The sequence below is a fragment of the Lipotes vexillifer genome, unplaced genomic scaffold (genome assembly GCF_000442215.2).
Source record: "Lipotes vexillifer unplaced genomic scaffold, Lipotes_vexillifer_v1.1 scaffold368, whole genome shotgun sequence".
Taxonomy (NCBI): domain Eukaryota; kingdom Metazoa; phylum Chordata; class Mammalia; order Artiodactyla; family Lipotidae; genus Lipotes; species Lipotes vexillifer.
This window is the reverse complement of record NW_006770215.1, coordinates 595,658-615,654: the sequence shown is the minus strand read 5'-3', so window position 1 is coordinate 615,654 and position 19,997 is coordinate 595,658. Positions and strand designations below refer to the sequence as shown.

At 35.6% G+C, this 19,997-nt stretch overlaps 1 protein-coding gene across 1 annotated transcript in view; it reads right to left on the bottom strand.

Moving 5' to 3' along the window:
• The window catches only part of TRDN (triadin), a 377,023-nt gene that overhangs the window by 58,342 nt on the left and 298,684 nt on the right, over window positions 1-19,997 (bottom strand). The window contains exon 23 of the mRNA XM_007446048.1: window positions 9,642-9,680. Coding sequence (XP_007446110.1) covers window positions 9,642-9,680 — 39 coding nt within the window. The remainder of the gene's footprint in view (window positions 1-9,641; window positions 9,681-19,997) is intronic.

The following is a 19,997-nucleotide window of genomic DNA, read 5'->3' as shown; positions in this document are numbered from 1 at the left end:
CAGCAGGTTTTTTACTATCAGATTTTCATAATGTGTTCATATCTATGATGAACTCCAAAAGGTTTTCCCAGACTTATTTAATCTCAAAACTCTTTCATGTATCAATAATTATGGCTAGTCTTCTATGCAGAACACTTTTCAAAATACAAGTGTAAGAAATAACTTATACTGGAGGAACACTTCTCCCTTTACAGTTAGAAAGAAAAACTCTGTAACAATAATGTTATTGATTTTTACTCTTAGCTGAACTGTATAAAATTATATGGTCTTTAAAGGCAGAAGGATTTAGTTCAAGGTTTTAAAATTGAAAGTGGTAACTATTACACAATTAGGGAAATATTACACAAGTAATGTTAAATAACAAATGAGAGATCTATATTGAAAAGGAAATTGTTTGATCTCCATGGTAATTAAACAAAATGAAATCCTTTAGGTGTTATGAACATAAATTCCCTTATCTGTCAGGTGTTTAACAATGCAATTAGTGTATGCCTTAGTTTTTAGCATTTTTCCATGTATTATTGCCTTTATAGATACTGTAACCCTGTAAAGTTGTAAAGACAGTAGCTGTGAAATCTCTGTTTGATAGATTAGGAACCAAACTACAGTTTCCCTGATGTCACAGCTCCCATTCTTTTTACTCTGCCCAGCTGTTTTCCTAACTAAATGCACTCTCTTTTCCCTTTTTCAGACAAGATTTTAAACTAATAGTCTACAATGTATACAAAGTATACAATGTATATTTTCTAGCCCCAATTTCTGACTTCCAACCAAAGGCCTCAAAATATAGTAATTTGGTTTTCCACCCATTGAGCTCCACCAAAATTGCTCATAAGATCATCAGTGACTCCATATTATATATTCCAAAGAATACTTTTCAGTCTTTATCTTACTGCAAATTTCTGATATGTTTGACATTTTGACAGTTTTCTCCTCCTTGAAATTCTTTCCTCCATGGTTTCTGAGACAATGTCTCGAGCTTCTAAGAGAATTCTCCTCTTTCTCTTTTTTTAACCCCTTCAGAGTCTCCCTCTCCCCCTCCATCCACTCTTTACATATCAGTGTCCTTCCTGGTTGCTTCCTCAGTCCTTGCTCCTCCCCAACACACTCCCCTCGGTAGATGTCAATAACTCTCATCATTTAAGCCAGCACATCTTTGCTGGAAACTTCCGAATTAACTACTGTGTTTTCTCCCCAGCTTCCTGGTAAACACACTTCAATGCACATCCCACAGGTACCTCTAATTCGACATGTCTCTCCCGCACCTCTACCCCAATTAGATTATACGTTCTAGGAGGACAAAAACTTGACTGTGTTTACCAATGGATGTCTGCACTTACCAAATTGTTACCAAACCCAGGTCTGGTTGCTTGCCACTGGAGAGCCAATTCTCTAGAGAAAATTGTTGGTAGGAAAGGAAAGCTTGCTTTATTTCAGAGGCTGGCAACCGGGGGAGAGGGTGGACTCTCCTGTCCTAGAACCAACTCCCGATTGCTGTTCAGGGGACAGGGGATTTTAAAGGGGGTTGTATTGGTAGAGGGAGGGAGCAGAACAGCACAGGTAGTTCTGACAGCCACCTTGCAATCAGTAATGTGGTGGTCTGATCGGCGTCATCTTGGTTGTTTTAAGTACAGTTTGTCTTTAGTTCCAGGGTTTGTTCCCATTTCTCTGAGGCCAGTTCTTGGAATTGTGGCAGCTTATGTCATGGCTACAGCCTGGCCATCATGTAGTTAACTTCTTCCTCCTGGTAGGGGTGTCAGTATCTATAAGACAGCTCGCAGGATATGGCTCAGAATATTATCTGTAGTCCTTAAGGAGGAACTAAAGGTCCTTGACTTTGCTTAATGATTAAACTGTTATTATTTGGTCTCCTTTGACTGTTCTCCTTTGTTTCTGCATTTTCTCACTTCTCTAATTAAACTTATTCTTTGGCTAAAGTTTTTCCACAGACAAAAGGCAGGCTGAGGACATGGGGGCCCAGGACCATAGGGTCCTGCTCCGTTTCGATATCCTCTATAATATAATAGCTGCTCGACAAAAATTTGTATAATAAATATGTCAGGGCTTCCCTGGTGGCGCAGTGGTTGAGAGTCCGCCTGCCGATGCAGGGAACATGGATTCGTGACCCGGTCCGGGAAGATCCCACGTGCCGCGGAGCGGCTGGGCCCGTGAGCCACGGCCGCTGAGCCTGCGCGTCCGGAGCCTGTTGCTCCGCAACGGGAGCTCCCGGGGGGGGGGGGGGGTGGCGATCCGCCCTGCCGATTCAGGGAACACGGGTTCGTGACCCGGTCCGAGAGGATCCCACATGCCACAGAGCAGCTGGGCCCATGAGCCATGGCCGCTGAGCCTGCGCGTCTGGAGCCTGTGCTCTGCGACGGGAGAGGCCACAACAGTGAGAGGCCCACGTACCGCAAAAAAAAAAAAAAAAAAAAAAAAAAGTCAAAACTTTACATAACACATATAGCTTCCTTTTGCTAAATCTGCAATTCTCTTGAAAATTCCAGTCACAGAAAATGACATTACTGTCCACACATTATCCGAAGAAAGAAACCTGGGAGTTATCCTGAATTTTTCTCCACTCCACTCCGTTTTCCATAGTATGGCAATTTTCCTTCCTAAATACTTCTATAATAGCTCTCTTCTTTTCCTTCCTACCAGTGCTCTATGAGAATCTAATAACTCTAGAGGTATCGGTGCAATAGTCTCCTGCCCCCAACAGACTTCCTGAAACTACTGACATTCTCTGTATCTTCAGTCTCTGTAATTAACCAGACTGAGCAATTTGAAATTCTAATTTAGTTGTATCTCATTTTCCTTAAACTCTTGTAGTTGTTCCCAATTTCCCTTAGGAAGAAGGACACAAACCTTACTCCGGACACAGCTGCTCCTCTCAAGCCTCACCTACTCCTACCCTCCATGCAGACCTTTTGCTGAAGTGAAGGTGAAATACTGGTGGCTCTCAATGTTCCTCACTGCTTCCCTCCTCTAGCTGAGGCTTCTGCTACTCTCTCTCGTCTGCAATATCCTCACCAGGCTTTCTTCACCTGGCTAATCTTTACCCATACTTTGAGACTACTCTTATATTCTCTCCTTTGGGAATTTTTCTCTGAACCAATAGGCTGGAAAAATAAAACTTTCCTCCGTTTACAGAATTCACTCTGAACAACTTTCTCTTGTTTGTTTGATTTTAATTACTTATTCCTTTTTTTTGCTAGTATTAGCTCTTTATTTACTGATCTCTGCCTAGATAAAATATATTTCTTGAGAGTTTAAAACCTAGCAAAGTATTTAATGCATGGTAGAAATTCTATAAATAACTTAGCCATTGATCATACTATAACTTAGTTTAGTTAATGAAACTGAGATTTAATTATCTGTACAATTTATAGGAGCCCTGCATATTCAAATATCCAATGTTTTCTGGTTAACTTACAGATGTACATAAAGTATTGTGTGTGTGTGTGCGTGCACACATGAACATGTATGTGTGTGTGTGAGAGAGAAATAGGGAGGGAGAGAGAGGAGGGAGGGAGAGAAAGAATGTAAATTCTCTCTATAATCTATTAAGATCCAGTTAATAAGGTTAATACATATTTCTCTTGCAGGATCACTATGGTAAATTTTAAATAGATAGTGAACTGTATTTATTTTATACTATGATAGACGTAAATTAAATAGAATAACCAATTGGAACTAAGTTCTTTAAAAGATATAGGCCAGAGATACTTTGATGACTGATAGGTGTAAGGGCATCCTGTTTTCTTTCACTAAGTCATTCACCTGTTGTATCAATATCTTAGCCAGCTGGTAAAATAAAAAGACAGTTTACCCTTGACATACAGGTACTTCAAGCAAAATACGTGGATTTATTCCTTTTAAGCTCAAATGAACACAAGGTACAAGCAGTGCCTGTTTGCCTGTGCTGTGTCGCAAGAAAGGAAGGGTTGATTCCTCAGTCATTTCATGGATGACCAAAGTTCAGAAATCACCCAGATGAGACAGTGGATGGACAATGTCAACCAGTGCTTAGTTATTGTGAGGACCTTGCTTCTAGTTAGAAAGCAGCCATTCAAAAACGCATGTACACTTTGCATTAGCTAAATGTATAGAGAGAAGCTTGATATATATTTCTTCCTTGGAGATAAGGTCAATCTTAGATGTCTATCAATTCTATAATTTTCTTTCTCAAATTTTAATGTGCATACTAATGACTTTGGAGTCTTGGTAAAAATCCAAATTCTTATTCAGCAGTTATTGATGGGACCTAAGAGTCTACGTATCTAACAAGCAACCAGGTGATGCTGATGCTGTTTTGTGGACCACCCTTGGAATAGCAAGGATATGGATGATAGCCCATTATTTTTTTCTGCTTTCATAGCTCTTGAAGGCACTTTCACATACATTATATCATGTGATTTCACAATAAGTCTGTTAGATTAGCATGGAATATATTGTTGATGGGAACTCTATTTCATAGGTAAAGAATGAAGGACTCAGAACTTAAGTGATTTGTTGTAAATCACTCCATACCTATTGTCCTAGAGTTCCTCTCTCTAAACCAGCCTGCCTCTGTTGGTCTTTTACGTTTAAAAAACTATCTCTGCATGTGCTATACTGCAAATGCAAGACATGTCAAAAATAGATTTTTTTAAATAACCATTAACCAATGCCTCCCTTTCTATGAGGATAATTTTGTTGATCTGCTGTGGCTATGGTGGCTTTTGAGTGATTTTCTGTCTCCTCTGAGAAGGAAAAGGCTGCACAGCTCACAGCAGAGATAATATAGGATCTGAGACACAAAGTTAGAAGAAACCCATTCAACAAACATTGCTATCACATGATATGCTAGAGAAAAACATGTGCAAACAGACCAAGGCTGAATAATTCATGTTGTGTGTTTAAAGACAGAGAAAAGGGGGTGGGTGGGAAAGTAAGTTGCCAAGAATGGAGGGAAGTTAAACAGGTAAGTTGTTTTTGATATGACCCTGACATGAAAGGAAAATATTGAAAAGTCACTGAATAGACGAAAATCCACAGAATTGGTGATCTTTTTAAAATGTCTTTGTGGTGGTGGATTAGACAAATGGAAGCCACATGAAGAAATACACTGGGGGCAGTATAATGCGGTGGCAATATAATGCAGTGGCAATGAACCTAACACTGTGCCCCTAGACATACCCATTTAGAAAATGTAACTAGCATAGGCTTCTGGTAGATCTTTGAAGAGGAGATGGAAACAAGATGATTAAGTCATGGGTTTGTGTATTTATTCAGGCAAGAGATGAGGAGAACTAGACTAGGGTCTTTTTACCGAGAGAGAAAAAAAGGAGAGACCAAATTTGGGAAACATATAATTTAGTACTTACTTGGATGTTGGGTTCTGAAAGAGAAGGGAAAGCTGCAAATGACTCAGATGTTTAAGTCAGTGTAACTGAATTCTGAGTCATGAGTTCCATTTTTTGGGATAAGAAACAAAAGGAAAAGAGAATGTTAAGGGATATTGAGTTCAATTTTAAAACAAAGTGATGTCCAGGCAGATTAACGATGTGAAGATTTTGATGAGGCAGTTAGAAATGCAGTTACAGAACTCTGAAGATTTTGTTTATGAATATCAATTTTCTTGATAAATAAGAAAAGTAAATTATTGCTTATTACTTATGCAAGTCTTTTTTGGTTTTAATTACATTACTACTTATAATTAATGTCCATTGCTTCCCGAAAAGGACACTTAGCTATTCTCCAATTACCTAATGAAATGCATGCCCTGTTTGCCATCGTTTTCATTAGGGGGTAAAAAACAAAGAATTTAGAGGCTAATAATATGCCATGTCAAAAATAACTAATTGCTACAATGTTGCTTCAGTTTTTTAAGTTGTAGTCATCTTTTGTTGTTGTTTTATTTTTAACTCTGTGGGTTAAATGTTTTCGTTTCTGTCAAAGAAAAAGATTTTTTTTTTTGAGGAGTAAGAGATGACGAACATGGTCAGATATTATCTAGAGGTCAGTGTAATATGAAGCAAGAAAACTATCCCCTGGGTTTGGCAACGGACATGTTAGTGGTCACCTTTGCAGAAGAGATTTTAGGAGAAAAGATTGCTCACCAGAAGCGTCCTCATGTACACTCAACTTTAATTTAATCTATCCTTTCATTGGTTTTACAAAGCTCAGGGGAGAATTTTTTCTTCCTCATAATTAAGCTAACGTCCTCCACCTATAGTGTGTATCCCAACACTTGTCATATCTGGGGCAGTTCTCTCCAAATTCATATCTCCCTCCGGATTTCATGCTCCTCCTCTCCCTGGAATGCTCCACCCTATCATAAACATGGAAACGACAAACCTAGTTCATTGATTCCACCTGCTGGAATACAGTATTTTGTCTCTTTTTTGTGTGTGTGGTACGCGGGCCTCTCACTGCTGTGGTCTCTCCCGTTGCGGAGCACAGGCTCCGGACGCGCAGGCTCAGCGGCCATGGCAGCTGCTCCGCGGCATGTGGGATCCTCCCGGACCGGGGCACGAACCCGTGTCCCCTGCATCGGCAGGCGGACTCCCAACCACTGCGCCACCAGGGAAGCCCTTGTCTCCTTTTAACAGCAAACTCCTGAAAAAAGTAGTTGCTGTTCTGTGTCCACTTATTACTGATAAATTCTCTTATTAATTCCTCTAAGCTTCTTTCTACTTCCACCACTTTACTAAACATGCTCTCCACTTGGTCACAGAATGACAGATTTTTGTCAAATATAATGGCTGTTTCTCAGTCATCATGCCCCTTGACTTTCCTGAGACATTGAGACTGCTGATTTTTCTACATTTTCTTGAAAGTGTCCGGGTTTGGGGATACTGATATACTGTGTGTCCCGATCTCTCAGGTAACACACTTTCCTTTTTACCAGTTCTTTTACTTTCCCAGGAAGCTGCCTTTCATTCCCTTCTCTTTTCTCTCTACGTTTCTGTTTATTGAGGAAATCCTTTTCTCCTCTGGCTTCTAACTCTAAACCTCTAAGCTCATAGATACAAAACGTTGTGTGAGGATTCAGAGTGAATATTCCCGATTTCCTAGTGTCTCTAGGACACCTCTGTCCACATCACCTGCATCTCCTTTGCAACTTCTACATTTCATCACCTTCTTCATCTTTTGGTGCTTGAGACCTTAGAGTCATATATAGCTAATGTCATCAGTTTCCAGCCTTTTCTTGTGAAACAGCTTGACAATTACAAAAGCAGTGATACCACATTACAGAGAGTATGATTGTGATTGCCGTATTCATATAACTGAAAGGGTATATAACAAGATGCTGTTAGTATTTTGCAATGGGTTGCTAGGTCCTGTGATATTTAAAAAACTTAATTCCTAATAATTCCACACAGAATATTAGTCATGGCTATAAATAATATTTAAAGTAAACAGCATTCACTTCCTTAATGCTGCCTCTCTACCTCTCCCTATCAATTTCTCCCACCTTTTTAACACTTAGATTACTATAAAAGTAAGCTTTTACTCATATGGGCAGACATCATTGCTGCAGTCCTGCCATTTTCTGTTCCTCATGTAGCACCTGGAATCTCCTTTGGTCCTTGATCCTCTCCTCACTGTCTCCTGCTTATGCCATGCTCATCCCTGCCTCTGGGCTAACTCCTAAATAGAGCTTCCTTTTATTGAATCTGAACCAAATGGCAAACATCAACTGGATTTCTTGTAACAACCCTACCAGGTGAGTATTCAATAGACAAAAAAATTAAAACTCAGAAACGTTAAGGAATTTAGATCACACCCCTAGCAAGTGGCAAAGAGAGTCAAATTCATGTTTTTCTACTATAAAACTCACTTCCGCCATGCTTTATAATCACCTTTCTGCCTCAGATGCTCTTGCATATTCCTAAAATCACAGCTTAATCCATCATCTCCCTGAAGTTTTCACTGATTGACACAGACTATAGGAATGTCCCCTCTCTCTAGACTCCTAGAGCACTCTTCACAAATGTAACTAATTATTTGGTAGCCATCTTTCAATAGTTCATGTCTATGTCCTTGATCATATTCTCTTGGGATGGAAACAATATCTTATCACTTGTTTCTAAACTTTGCATCAACAAGCACAATTCTTGACATATGGCAGTGATATTAGTATAATATACATTGTCAATAAATTGTTAATTGATTATATTTTATAATAAAATAGCCCTTAGTACTGATTTCTCTTTCCTTTTAGGAAGAGAAAAATAAATATAACATAAAAACAGGCATAATTATTTAATGTCAACCAATAATAGGAAGTTTATAGTGCATATATTACTATTTTCCATTATATACCAAAAGTAAAATAAAGCATAAAATACAATGCTATGCTTACAGGAAGGGGTGACATCATGCACCTTTTACCTGGCCAGCGATTTTTTGCTGACCCCAGTAAGGGTGCTAACAGCAGTAAAGTAATTTATATACATAGTTTTTCCTTTTCTTCAGATATATCTAAAGTTCAATTATAACTTTTGATGTTAAGACTCAATGTATCATTTTGTCTTTATCATGCACTTTTCTTACTGTTTAAAATTGTTGATTGTTCCATTTATCTTCCAGAGAATGCATACTTTCAGATTTTAAAAAGTCACTTAAAATGATTATTTCATTCACTAAAAATACAAAAACACTTAAACAATCCCTTTTGATTTGTTGACAGTACTTTTCGTAGAAGTGACAATAATTTGGGTTACTATTTAACCTATACACAGAAGGGTGAAGCAAGAATTACTTAAATGTTGGTTAAAATATGTGAAAATTAGTATATGCAAATATTTTAACACCAATGATATGAATGCATGTACATAGTATCACTTTCACTATAGGGAGAGATATAGGTATAACCTTCTTTTGCGTATGTAGATACAGACATATAAATATCTTCATATAGATATAAAATATTTGGTATAGGGTTAGCCCTAGAAAGACTGTAATTAATTGTTTTCCTCAGGAATTTTAGTCTTTTTTTTCCCCTGCACTTTATTCTATGATGTTTCTTCTTCTTTTAACACCTGTCTTAAAAGTGACCAGCTAATCTCTTGTCTTCCTTTCTCGCAGAACCTGTTTGCAGGAAGTCTCTTGTAAAAGTATTCCAATTTTCAAATTAATGGTCAGTAAGGCAATGGATTACTTCTCCAAAGAGTATTTGGATATTTAATTAGCGGGAAAGAAAATAGTTGAATCTGTTATGTTGAACTGTATGAAACTACTGTTTTTGAGGTAAAAGATGTTCGAGTACAGGTGATTCCATAAGATTCAACCAATTATAAGAATAAGATTTAGGCATTTGTCACAATCTGGCTAAATTCTCTGAAACTGAAATTGTCCCCTTAGCACTTTGTAAACAATGTTCAATTGCCCGGTAGATACATAAGGAGCAGCATATGTTAACAGTTCCGATGCTCTGACAAACGTATCTGAAATTTGCTAACAGAAATCAGAAGCTATATTAATTTTGGCATACTTTTGTGTATGGCTTATTACAATTAAAATATTTGGGGTATACGAGTATTTTTTCAATGTTTTCAGCATTTCAAGGCCTTACACAGTCTGATTGTAACACCGGCCTTGTTCATTATAAACAGAATATATACTTATATGTAAATCTTACAAAGTGTCCTTACCTGCTTTGGACATCTTTTCATTTTTTTTAATTTCAGGTTCTGGGGTGAGACAAACACATACAGACACACAAACAAACAAATTGGAAAAAATAAGCATTTTTAAAAATCCGAACTAAATAGAATAATAGGCAGGTTTAATAGATTTTTCTCATTTGTCCTCAGTTTCAATTATAGTTACATACTTTTATCAGTATACAATGGAATATGTATTTATAGTAAACTATAAAGTAACTTAAGCAAAGGACATTGGTTTAAATTCCAGTTTGCTAAAAAGTTTTATACTAATCAAGTAATTTGGCATTTTGTCTTTAATAAGAGCCCATCTCTTATAATTCATAAATTCTCTAAGCATTGCAAATAAGGAAATTAGCCAAAATGGCTCAGAAAAAAAATGTGTTGTAAATTTTCCTAATTTGACCAATTTAAGTGATTTTCTACTTCTGACTACATACGTTGAATTCATGGAGCTCCACCTGGTGGTTAATTTAATCATTTCAAACTGGTATAATTATTGTTTTTAGTAGTATTTGTTATTAATTTTATAAAATAAATTGGATTAACTTCAGTATATAGTATAAACACATTAAAATAAAGTATTGTGCTTTCTTATTTCCTAGGACAATGGCTTTTGTCTAGAAACTCTGCATTCTAACTTAATATCAGTATAGGATAAATACATAGTTTTTTGAGCTATCCAAGTAATACTCATGACACTACCCCAACAACTGCAATAACTGATATTTTCATGCTCCCCAGTCCTTTCTCTTATTTAGACAATTTTTCCTTGGCCTCATAGTTCTCCTCTCTAGGTATAAAGTCTTGTTTTGATTAATAGAAGGGCTCTGGTACATTACAATTTTTCCTGTCCTTTCAAACAGAAAAAGTGAGCTTGTGGTTGGGATATTACTGAGTACAGACTTAGTGTCAGGGGTAGTGCTAACCAGCTTTATTTGGGTCTTAGCCTAATGCAGTCTATTTCCTAGAGTTACAAGTTTTTATAAAGCTCATTTGATTAACTGCAGAATTTTATGTAATAGAGAATTCCATAGCCACTCACACCCTACTTCCTGTACCACTTGAATGCACATCCTGTAAAAAGTGATATCAGCGCTATTATTGCACTTCCACACTCCCTGGCACATATTTCTCTCTTTTTAGTTGACACATTCACTTAACCAGGTAGGACATACATTATTTTAATATTTTCTATGTGCCTTAATGTGGTATAAAATTTTGTTATACGATTTTTAATTAATTTTTGTTTATTGTCTGTATCCCCTCTTTCGATTTTAAGTTCCATAGGGCAAGAGTTGTGCCTTGTTTACTACTCAAATATCAGCATTTGGTCAAATATCTAACACGTGGTGTATGATCAATAAATATCGTTGAATGAATGACTGAACAAAACAAATATAGACAATGAAATATAGAGCAAAAATATAGAGAAATATGAAATGCTCCCTCCTGTGTATCTGTAGTCCTAGAAAAACTGATTCATGCTTCTAGAGTTAGAGATAAACATTCAATGTCCCAGGACAGGATCCATAGGCATTTTGCTCATCATGTAGAGCTGTCTATTTCAAAGAGTTTTGCTTCTCACTCTACACCTGGTTCTCTCCCCCTGTCAATCACACTGCCATGTAATCTTGAAGTGGAATCATTTTAAACTTAATGCTTGTCAAAAGACCTTCTGTAAAAAATAAAAGCTGTGGGGAATACTTTTATCAGCTATGAGCACAATACAATCAGAACCAACTTCTACCTTGTTCATGAAATTTTATAACCACTCTTATGATCATTCAGCATGCATGTGGCTGTGGACCCTCTCACAAAGTGAGAACTACTGACTTTTGGTGTTACGTAAACAACACTAACATGATAACCACACAAGTTATGAATTCTTGGGAAGCGTGGAAAGGAGGCTCTTGGATCTATAATCTGGCTTTTTTAAGCAAGCTCATTTACTTAGTTTTGTGACCTTGTGCATTACTTAAATCCTCAAGTCTCAATTTTGTCATTGCTGAAATGGAGAAAATAATGTTGTAAAATTGATGTAAGAATTGAGTGATGTGTGGAAAAAGCTTACTTATTTTAAAATTATGCTCATGAACTTAAATTACATGATCTCTCAAGGTAATTTTCTTTTATTCTTACAGAACGGGAACTTTACCGTTGAATACGCAAAGCAGGAATTGATAGGTGAGAATTTCTAAGGGGGACATCTCTTTTATTAGCCTACTTGGTCACTAAGAACTTGGTGCCCTCATTTTGTAGACAGCATTTCTACTGAAGTGTGTCTTTAATTTTTGAGTCACATATGGATGCCTGTTCTTAGTCCTATAAAAATGGCAAAAATATATATATATAGACATATTTCATGTATATATGTATATATAGTCAAATAACAACAACAACATATATGTATATGTATATATATATATTTTTTTAAGTTTAGTCAAGTCTTCATTGAGAAGTTTCGGGAAACTATGGGCAGTGTTTGATGCTGAAGACTGAGATCTGGAAGCCAGGAAAAGAGAACAGGAACTTTTATTTTCACCCCGTCTATACTGCTGAATATTTTTAACCATTGATTATTATTGTATAATAAAATATCTGGCTTCCGTAAACATTTTTCACTTGAGACCTTCTTTCTCGGCTCGACTCACAAGCACTGCAGAAACATAGAATCAAGCAATCCCCAAGCTGAGTGTTTGAAGCAGACAGCCTGCCATTTCATATGCAGCACTGACTTTTCCAGGCAGTTGATTTCACTGATGAAATGTTAATTGCTGGTGGGTCTGGGGAAGAGAGCTTCATTAATGATTTTTCAGTGTCATCGACACTGTGTTCTCAAGTAAAGCAGGCCAACCAAAACTTCAACATGCATGTGCTTGAATTAGAGAAGGGCAGCAGTGGGGATCAACTTTGTTTAGGAGTCTCTGTTCTGTCTTTATAAATTGAAAAGAAAGAAATCTATGCAATATATAAATCCCAAGAATGTGCATTCTTTTAAGAGTATCTCCACTTTAAATACTTTGCAAGTTAGAAGCTGAATGCCACTGATTTTTCTTTTCCCAATCTTTTTTGTTATCATTATCAAATTGCTTCTTCAGCACATAGAAGCCTTATATGTGTAATAAAATATAATAATAATAATTCTTGGTTTTGCAACTAATGATGTTTTGTATTTTATATATGGCACTAAGTAAGTGTATTATATGCATTCTATAATTTATTTATATAATGTTAAATATTCATTGTTATTAGCTCTCTAACCCCAGTAGAATACAAATTTCATGAGTCCTAGGGTGAATTTTCATTTTCTCTGCTGTATGATAGTGTCTATATCAGTGCTCTGCACAGACTAGGGATCAATAAATATCTGTTGCACAAAATTTGTTACACGAATGAACAATTATATACTCCTCATTTACCACTTCTATGAACTAAATACTATTATTACACCCACTTTACAGATAATAATACTGAGGCTTAATACTTGTCTAAATATGTACTCCCTAGTAAGTGGAAAAACTGGTCTTTGAATATTGATTTATTCCAACTCCAAAGACTTAAACACTTGTACGCACACTGCTATAACTACTGTTGATACAGACAGAATGAAAGTTTTAAAATATTTCATGCATAAAAACTACATAGTAAGCCACGTGCTACATCTTATAGGTACAAATTACTAACAGTCATTAAAATTGTAATTAGCATGAACGATAAAGCCACTGAGGTTTCTATTTTTTTCCAGCCAGTCATTAAATCATGAATCGTATAAACAGTTTCCTAAATTAAGCTGGTTAAACTAGGTAAATATACTGAACATGGATAGAAAATTGATAGCTATCTTACTCACTGCTGGAGTAGTATTCAATATTTAGTGGCGTGGGAAGATTTTACATTTAAAAGCAGGTCACCAAACCTATTTATATAAAATATACAAAGGAACTTCAGCATTGTTTTCCCTAGGCAATTGTATGTGAGTTCTGGTCTGAGGGAATCTGGAAAGCCTGCTGGCAAAGGAGGCAGGTCATATTGCCAGGCATGACTCCCAAATCTACCTCAGGTGGCTGTGTGACCTGGGCAATTCACTTCCAGTGCTTCAATTTTCACATTAATAAAAAAAAGGATTGCTGTGAAAATGAAACTGAACACTACGTGTGAAGCACTTAGCATCAGACACAAAGCCAACAGTGGATGTTAGTCTCTTAACTGATATTTGAAATGATTTTTCTTATATTTTTCTACCAAGATGTTCAATAAAATGTATTTAATATACATATATTTAAATAAAGCAATTAAAGTTGTATTAAATGAAGTAACATTCATAAATTTATTCTAAACCCATGATTTTTATATCATTTAGGTAATCATTTGCATTTTTTGATGAAAATCCACTACTATTATAATTACATACATATATACATTTACACTTTACTGTGTCCTCATTGTATTATTTAACAACAGATGGTTTGCAAAACTCACATACACACACACACACACACACACACACTTTCACATTTTGTTATCTGCATGAGGCTTTATTGGATGGGGTAGAGCACTACTGTCACTCCAATCAGCTCGCTACACAATTTGGGATTTGGAAGAACCATCAGGGAACACATGTTTCTTCTTAACTATGTCTTAAGAGAAAGTGTTTTGCAAATAAGAGGTCTGTTTTAATAGGTAGCATTTGACTTCATCTGCTGTGGACACATTATTTTGTGACCCTGGTAAACACAACTGTGAGAAAGACAAGCTCTGATTATCTTTCAGTTTGATTTGAAATGTCTTCAGTTCACAGATTTCCAAAAGACAAAACTGTCCTGAGTGGGTGAAGTTACACAGAAAACCAACACCTGACAGCCTCTACCCCACAACTTTCCATCTTATCTCTGCCTACATTTCTTTCCTTCAATATTCCATAGACTGTTTAATATTTTCCTTCCTCTTATTGAACCATGTTCATATGTTTATGAAACCTCATGCATTCTCTATGCTCCTATTTTTTCTACTTGAGTTTCTAAACCAGTGTTATCTTTGGTTGTAAACTGAGGAATCCTTTCATGCATAATAAAGGGGCAAGGTGATGATGTTCTCAAGTAATTGCCCAACTTCATCCAAAGCAAGAGATCATTTTTTGCACTGCAGCTGGAGAAAAACAGACAGACGCAAACTAAATGAACAAAAAAATCCCTCAGTTTAAAATTTATTTCCCTATTTAAAAACCAAATGGTCTAATGTGAGGCATCTAAAACACTCTAAATTTTAATTTTCTCACCTTCTGAAATGGGAGAAATGACACTTAGCTGATGTATCTGTGGCTGAGATTAGATTGAATAACTGAACAAATATTTCCTGAGCACTCATGTACTAATACCTATATCATAGATATCCGTTGGTTGGATGAAGACTTTGGTTTGCTTTGTCTAAGTCACCACTGGAGGCCACTTCACTTTTCCTCTTTCCCAGCTCTCCTTCCCAAGTACTGTGAGATCTTTGAGGACAGGGATTTTGTCTTGTTCATCTTTGGAGCCTCAGTGACTAAGATATCCCCAGAATATTATACTAACACTCAAAAATTGTTATTGACACAAAACAATTTAAGATGTGGTTTCAAAATGCCAAGAAAATCAAATTTATAAGCTTCAGTTTTAGATGGTTTAGGCCAAAATGTAAAGTGGAATCCCTGTCCCATTAACTAAAACCTTACATGGGTGGAAAAGTCATTTAGAATGGACCCACCAGATACACAACATTGGTGTACACTAGCCTCAGATAATTATCTGGTAATTTCACACCCGTTCTCTCTCTGTGTTATGTCTGTGTCTGTCTGTTTCTCTCTCACCTCTTATTCCCTTTAGGTCAACAAGAAAAGCAATTATGCTTTATAAGCTTCTATAGGTATAGTTTTAAAATAGCTCTAGTTCGCAATACAAACACTAATCCATGACTCAATGCTTTATGACTAAGTCCTGATTCTGCAACCCTTCCTTGGCAAGATTCCTGTAGGACTTTGATGCTTACAAAGAAAGTTTGCTGAGTGGACAGTAAAAACACAAAATGAGCCAGAGGGCATTCTCTCTTTGCAGCACAGAATAAATGCATACATTTTCCATTCCTCATTCTGTCATCATTTCATTTTCGTGATCCTTTGTCTTTTGTATATGCTAAATACAATGTCCCACATTCCTGATAGTGTCACTCTGTCTTTATCTAATCTTTCTTTTATGCCTTGCTATGTGTGCCTCATTATTCTATCCTTCCCTGAAGCTTCCCAACATGAAGAGTCTGCACTGAAAGAAGTAAGAAATAATTGGAGGAGGCTGAACATATTGTAGGTCACACAGAGAATAGTCAGTCAGAACAAGGTCCTGTGACGTTATTTGAAGATGGCAGGAGAGCTGGTTGGATGTATTTCAGGTAATGAACCAGTTGACTTTACAGCATGCAAATGGTTCAAAAAGTTGTGCAAAAATCACTTGCCAAGGTAAATAAGCAGACATTCTTTGTTTTTTTCCCTTATCAAGAGAGAGTCACCTTTTCTTACTTATGTTTCTGAGCACCAGAATTCATTTTCTTTAACTTGAAGTGAAAATAATCAATTACGTGAATAAAAGGTCAGAGGTCATAGGTATGGCTCATCCTCCAACTGGTTAAATATATAAAAATAATAGATGACCTTATATGAAAAACTTTTTAAATTTAAAGATTTAAACATTTAAATCTTTTTAAAAATGGAACAAGAAAAATAAAAAATAAAATAACATTTAAATTTACTTAAACTAATTAATTATTTAATAAATAAAATACTATGACATTTAAAAAAATTCCCCCTGAAGGAGAGAGGCACATTCGAATATCTGCATAATGTAGCTTGAAGTGACAAGAAAAATGAACATGCAGAGTGAAAGTGAGTCATCCTCTTGAGGGCCTGAGTGGAGAGAATACCAAGGAAGGAATACTGGGGCTTTACATTTATAATTATCCATATATTTTGCATACATATAGTTGCACATATATTACTGCTGTACATTAACTTTTTGGATGAAGGAAATAAAATTCACAGTACTTGGATACATTAATTTTGGAAAGCCAATTATTAAGAGAAAATTCTGGCAGTCTCAACTACTTTTCTTTCCAAAATGTAACCCCTTTCCATTCATTCTATCAACTTGGCATTTTGGCCTGATGGGCATAACCGGGAAAGTGTTAGACTGTCAGTTGCTACTTAGAGTAAAAGTGCTACTATTACTGGTATAATTTTTATTTAGACAATTATTCAGGAAAAGAATTGTCAATAATTCTTCTTCAAATGTTTGGTAGAATTCACCATGAAGCCTTCTGGTCCTGCACTTTCTTTGTTAGGAGGTTTTTGATTATGTTCTTACTTGTTATTAGTCTGTTCAAATTTCCTGTTTCTTCATGATTCAGTCTTGGGTATCATATGTTCTAGATATTTATTCAGATTTTCTAGGTTGTCCAATTTGTTGGCATATAAACATTTGTAGTAGTCTTTTATGATCCTTTTCTTATTTCTGTAGCACCAGTTATAATGTCTCCTCTTTCAACTCTGATTTTATTTATTTGGCTCTTCACTCTTTTTTTTTAATCTAACCAAAGTTTTGTCATTTTTGTCTATTTTTTCAAAAGACAACTCGGTTTTGTTGATTTTTCTATTCTCTATTTTGTTTAAATCTGCACTAATCTTTATTATTTCCTTCCTTCTGCTAACTTTGGGCTTAGTTTGTTCTTTTTTTCTCTAGTTCCTTGGAGTATGAAGTTAGGTTGTTTATTTGAAATCTTTCATCTTATTTTTTAATGTAGATATTTATTGCTATGAACTTCTCTCTTAGAACTGCTTTTGCTGCATTCCATAAGTTTTGGTATGTTGTGTTTTCATTTTCATTTGTCTAAAGATATTTTCTAATTTCCTTTTAATTTCTTCTTTGGCCTGTTGGATTTTCAAGAATATGTTGTTTAATTTCTATGTATTTGTGAATTTTATCATTTAACTGTGCATGATGTTATCGCTCTGTTTGACGCTCTTTGACTGGATATTAAATAAAGACTTTTAAGACTCCCTCTGTTTACTAAAAGAAGATATGCTAAACTTTTAATCTAACAAGACTTCTTTCAAAATTAATTTCTTTTTTAGTAAGAATTTTTTGAATTGTAGCTGTCCTGATATATGTGAGATGACAGCGACCGCCTTTAAGGAAAGAAAGCCTAATGTGACACCACCTCTCAGAGGTTAAAGTGAAAGTCTGCATGTCATGTTACACTTTCTGTCAAAATGTCCTAGGACTGTCATTCACATTCAGCACCACAGGCCTGAATTTTGGTTGTTCGGTGGAAAACAAATGATGAAATTCAATGCATAAAATTGCAAAGCACCAATAATATTCCAGCACATTACTAAGAGAGATCATTGTTGCTTTAAATGGTAAAAGAAAAAACACATTAAATATACTCAAGTGGTTATTTGAAACATATAGTAAAGTAGAAGATTCAATATTAATGAAATGAAAATATAACTTTAAAAAATGCATCTTTTCCACATGCTGCCTTCCCCACCACCCATTATCTGTGGCCACACACTGGCTGTTGCTACACTGACCATGTGGAATGGGATGATGAAAAAACAATACCTGGATGGATGAAAGAAGAGAGAGGAAACTCTTAAGTAGATATTTCCAGTGTTCAAAGACTCAAATTAGTATCATGTGTTTTTAGTGGAAACCTAAATTGTTTTTCATTCATATATACATTCTGCACATTTCTACTGGGGAAAATTTTGCACTGCACTTCCTAATAAAAATGTGGAAATTTATAATATTCCTGTCTGTCCCTCATTTGATATTTCTATCTTAGTTTGGCAAAAGAATTGTAACATCATTGAATGACGGAATTACTTGATGGCATCAAATCTTTTCAATTAAGATATTTATATAAATGTCCCTTGCAATCAACAGTCAGATCATGTTGAAGAAATCTACAGTTCTTTTAAAGAAATAAATCAGTTTAGCTAAATCCAAAGGAATGTCATTAGTTTTCACAATTAATTCATTCTTCAAATAATACAACGTAACAACATTTTGCTGCCTATTGAACATTTAACATAACGTAAAAATTCTCTTGCAAGCAAAATATCCTAATTTACATATTATGCTTGAAAAACATAAAATTGTATATAGCACCAAAATAGGTGCTAGGTGACAATAAAAATAAAGTTTTGGATATGATGATATTTTTCTGAAGTGAAACATAAATGCCTTAATAGGTTTGGAGTCCATGTTACTTGAAATACTTCTTTTTAAAAGTTAAGTACATACATGGCTGAGAAAAAAATCATGTCATGCTCTCATGTTTCACTAAATAACAATTTTGTTTAATTTAAATTTAATTGCAAAGTTAGAAAAATATGACTTTAGGGTATTTTTTAATACATTGCTACACTGACTAATGGAGCTTCTCCTTGTGTCCTTCATTGCTCTCACTGAGTCTCCTGTCAGCTTTCCCCTCCTACTACTCTCCCACATCTCCTCCAACTCCAGCGCATGCTTATAAAAGGTCACCCAAAAGTTTTTTTTCTTTTTAATAAAAAATTCCAGTAAATTGGAATTTTTACCACTAAGTCCCTGTATATTTGTCAATAGTTCACGTAGATCTTCTCTTCTGGGTAAATATAGAAACAGGCTCTATCTGAACATTCAACATAGGTATACTTCATGGTTTTACTGGTTCACTAATATGCTCATTTTGACAACAAGAAATATTAGTTCGGAGAACGACACCACACCCATAGAATGTCTTGGGATAATTAGAAACTAAATGTATTACATTGGACTTAACATATTTACTTATGTTTTAGGGAACATAACTTGTTGCATGGCATATCAGAATCCACATTCCTCTGAGCCTAGTAGAGTAGGAAGGCCAGAGGTGCAATAAGATGCCTTAGCAAGATCACAGTGCTTGATTTGGAGATCAGTGTTCTCAGGCTGGCTCTGGGGCAAATTACAATAACTGAAAAGTTTCTTGACTATTTCAGTTTTATTTACCTACAAGATGATGGTTTTGGACTACAGTTTATCGCTAAGTTACTCCTAGCTATAAAATTTGTTAGGATTTTACTGTATCTGAACTTACAGAATGGCAAGCTATCACTGAGAAATTTTAAGTATTTTTTTGTATCTTAAATCTTTGGTTTCCCATGGCTATTCCTAATAGGATCTATCCTGGGATATTTACAAAATGTAGATTTTCCACTACTGGCTCATGGAATCAGAATAGCATAGGCATTTTTCAAAGCTTTCTTAGTATTTCTGACACAGCCACTCTTTC